This window comes from Bison bison, unplaced genomic scaffold (assembly GCF_000754665.1).
Source record: "Bison bison bison isolate TAMUID 2011002044 unplaced genomic scaffold, Bison_UMD1.0 scf7180017864042, whole genome shotgun sequence".
In the NCBI taxonomy this organism is placed as follows: Eukaryota; Metazoa; Chordata; class Mammalia; order Artiodactyla; family Bovidae; genus Bison; species Bison bison.
In genome coordinates this window covers 644,557-648,312 of record NW_011494614.1, presented here as the reverse complement: position 1 = coordinate 648,312, position 3,756 = coordinate 644,557, and the positions used below count along the sequence as shown (strand labels likewise).

The 3,756-nt window shown below is 47.9% G+C and overlaps 1 protein-coding gene across 1 annotated transcript in view; it reads left to right on the top strand.

The window, feature by feature from the left end:
* SIAH2 (siah E3 ubiquitin protein ligase 2) overlaps positions 1-3,756 on the top strand; it is a gene marked incomplete at its 5' end in the record, with an annotated part of 19,927 nt that overhangs the window by 14,678 nt on the left and 1,493 nt on the right. Inside the window, 1 exon segment of the mRNA XM_010835417.1 lies at positions 3,568-3,752. Within this exon segment, the coding sequence (XP_010833719.1) occupies positions 3,568-3,752 (185 nt within the window).

Below are 3,756 nucleotides of genomic sequence, written 5' to 3'. Positions count from 1 at the left end.
AGTAGTGCTGCTGCAGAGAAACCCTGGAAATGAACTAAACTGTCAACGTCCTGGACGGAACCTGGACCCGCCTGCTCATTAGGTTTTGTCCCCAATACATGCTCCGCTCACCCCGCGCTAGAACCAGATGGAACTATTCCTTCCACAATCTGCCTCCTCCCCCGTGAGGCTTCCCATACCCCCCTTCGTCAACGTGTCTCCACTTTGAAATCACCTGTCACCCCTGCCCCCCCTTCTTCCTTTGCATAGGTACCTGTATTTCTGATGTGTTCGAGCTGTTTATTGTTGCATGGTATAGCCCCTCTGACAGCAGACGCCACAGGGGCGGGATCTGCGCCACAGAGGGTGGCAGCCCTTAGAAACCCTTGGCGCTTATCAAGAAGACACAAGCCCAGGGACCCATGCAATTTGGGTTTGTTCCTCAGAGGCCCCTAAACCGTTCTACAGGCTGCCTCAGGAGATTTGCAGACCCCAAAGGCAGCCCTCTGATCCCTGCAGGAGCACTGCTAATGTAATGACAAGAGCATCATTCCAGAACAATGGCGAGACTGTCACAAGTATCAGATGTGGCGCGAGAGTGCATGTGTTTGTGTGCGTGTGAGTGCACACATGTTTAAAGTCCAGATCTTTTCTTTTTAGAGACCACCATCTTTAATTTGGTCGTCCTAACAGTGGCGCCAGTGGTCATGAAGACACGCCCTCACCCATGATGGAAAAGAGAAGGAATAGATTGGCATTAAAGTTCAGCTTGTTCAGAAAAGGCAGAATAAGCACGTAACACTTTAAAATTGTATTTACTTAAGTTAATAGAGGCAGCAGTAAGATTTTTTCTCACAAGGTCACTGTCCACACAGATGCTAAGTAATGCCTGGTCTATTTGTGTGTTTTGGGGAGGTCCCCTGTTCTCTATATTTGGGTGGAAGGAAAAGTATGTGACTTGTAAGGCAAACCAACAATTCAGAATATAAATATTCCTACCTGAGTTACACAAGAAAAAGTTCTCAAATGATTGCTTGGTGATAAATATTTGTTATACATTTGGTGAACCTGGTGAACCTGGAGTAGTTTGGGGCTTTGGGCTGGGGAATGGGGCAGGTGGTACTTTTTCTGTACATTCTAAGCCAGAGTTCTTCTCGTTCCTGGAATTATTCCTGGGCGACTGTGGTAAACAGCCCCTTCTGAAAGGTCTTCAGATCCAAATATTGAGGGTTTGTTTCAGCCAGGAAATTGGCCAGGTTCTGGGTTAATTTTTGCTATTTTTATTGTGTTGGATGTGTGTTTTTAAATGCTTGGCAGAAGTGTCTCACCCATCACTCACAGAAGAGTTTCAGAAGGCTCTGTATTCTGAGCCTCACCCTGGATTTAAGACAAAGTTAATAGAGATTTGGTTTATTTAGGGCCTTACACTGCTAGGAACACAAACTATAAATATATCTGGATAAGTAAATTTGTTCCTTCTTCTTGATTAAGTTTTATACCCATGCTTTTAAAATTAGTCCATGGTTTTCAAAGATGAATAAGCAGTTCCTACAGGCAAAGTATTAATAAATAACAGTGAACTATTTCTGCCAATTTCTACTGAAGACCATTATAATTCACTTTAGGTATGGAGGAGGAAGGAGCTGCATGTCTCTCTCTAAGCCACCTTCTTCTTCCTTATTAGGGGAGACTCATCTCCCTAAGGGTGGTGGCGGCCTTCTCTCCTCCGTATCTGCTTCTCAGTGACTGCAGTTTAGTGTCTTGTAAGGAGAAGACGTTCAGGGCCTGCTTACTGCTAGTGATTTAATTCAGCTGCAAAGATCAGAATTTGACCTATTTTTAAAATTTATAAGGGTTTATTCCTTAAGGACGGGTAGGGAGAAGCAGAAACAGCTGTGGGGTTCAGTTTTGTGTTTTCAGCCTTGGACACGGCATCTTAGAAAAATGAAGCAGAGGAAGTCCCTGGTGGTCCAGTGGTTAGGACTCGGGGCTTTCACCACTGTGGCCCTGGGTTCAATCCCAGGTGAGGGGACGAAGATCCTGCAAGTCACCAGTGGGACCAAAAAGAAAATTGATGTGGCCCTGCCATCATTTGATGTCTTCGTGTCTCAACACGGGGTAGGGGAATCCAAGTGCAGGAACCCAAATGGCGTACCTGCCACTCTGGGCTCAGGGAGGAAGCTGACTTCTGGTTTCACCTGAAGAGGCCATTCAGGTTTCCTTATTCTTGACAAAACTACAGCATAGTCCTCTGAGCAAGTGTCTGCTGGTGGACTCACTCTCCATCTGGTGTCCGGGAGTTAGCAGGGTCATTCTCATGAAGTTTGGGTACAGAAGTCTTAATTCCTGTGGTGTGGTCTTTTCTCGCGATAGATGTGATTTATCCATCAGGAACGTGCAGGGAGAAAAAGGTTTTGTTCCCTCCCTATTAAGGCAGCGTTTGAAAGACAGACTGTGTCAGGAAACCCGCCTAGGACAAGTACCCACTCTAGCACCCACTCTAGTTCCCCTTCCTCCTGGGCCTGTCAGGAGGACCTGACCACCTGGTCACGAGGAGGTGAGCACAGGGGCCTGAGGAAGGGGTCTGAGGCAAGTCCAGCGGACTTTGAGAGGAGACTGAGGCCCTTCTCACTCGAAGCTCCACTGGCTGGAACCAAACTGAAAAGCAGTCTCCTGAGTTTCTGAATGTGCTTTCTTTTCCTTATTTTGAAAAAATGTATGTCCAAAGCCCACCCTTGGGGCCAGGGGTAAAAGGTGAAGGTGAGGTCACGGTTCTAGCAATGTGAGGGGTCTCCAGCCCTCTTCTGCACTGGGCTGGTCACTCCACCAGCAAGAGCAGGGGCCACAGGGCAGCTTTCCCACAGCCCACCTGCCGGTCACAGTTGGAGCCAGGAAGCAGTGGACGGGGCCAATGGGGGAATTACACCATCTGCAAAACTGTCAGTGAAAACTAGTCCAAAGACGACATTCATCCTTGTCCTACCCCTTAGCAATTCTGTAGTGCTAGTGGTAAAGAACCCGCCTGCCAATGCAGGAGATGCGGATTCCATCCCTTGGTTCCATTCCTTGGTTGGGAAGATCCCCTGAAGGCGGGCATGGCAACCCACTCCAGTGTTCTTGCCTGGAAAATCCCATGGACAGAGGAGCCTGGAGGGCTACAGTCCATAAGGTCACAAAGAATCGAGCATGATTCAAGTGACTTAGCACTCAATGCACACAAGCAATTCTAAATTCTTTTTAAAAATCTTTAAATTCACAGAAAATAAGGGGAAAGCCAGGTTTTCTAGGGCTGGCTCCACAACTTTGTTTGAAAAATTTGTAAGAGTACTTCAGTTCTCATGTTTTCAACAATGTTGGAACAGGGGCGGGAATGCAGCTCATTCCTGGCCAGGATGGGCCCCTGATCTTATGCATGGCAGTGCAGAGGATGAATAGGCACTGAGATGTTTCAGTCTGCAATATTTAACTCACCTGGAACGAAAGTAGTTGAAACAAAAATGCAGTTTGAGTCTGGAAAACCTGAGGTTTGCAGCCTCAGAGGTAGAGGAAGCCCCCAGTGTCTCACTGTGCTGCTTTCTGTCCCTGCAGTATGCGACCACGGGCTGTTCCCTGACCCTGCACCACACCGAGAAGCCGGAGCATGAAGACATCTGTGAATACCGTCCCTACTCTTGCCCTTGTCCCGGTGCTTCCTGCAAGTGGCAGGGGTCCCTGGAAGCCGTGATGTCCCATCTCATGCACGCCCACAAGAGCATCACCACCCTTCAGGGAGAGGAC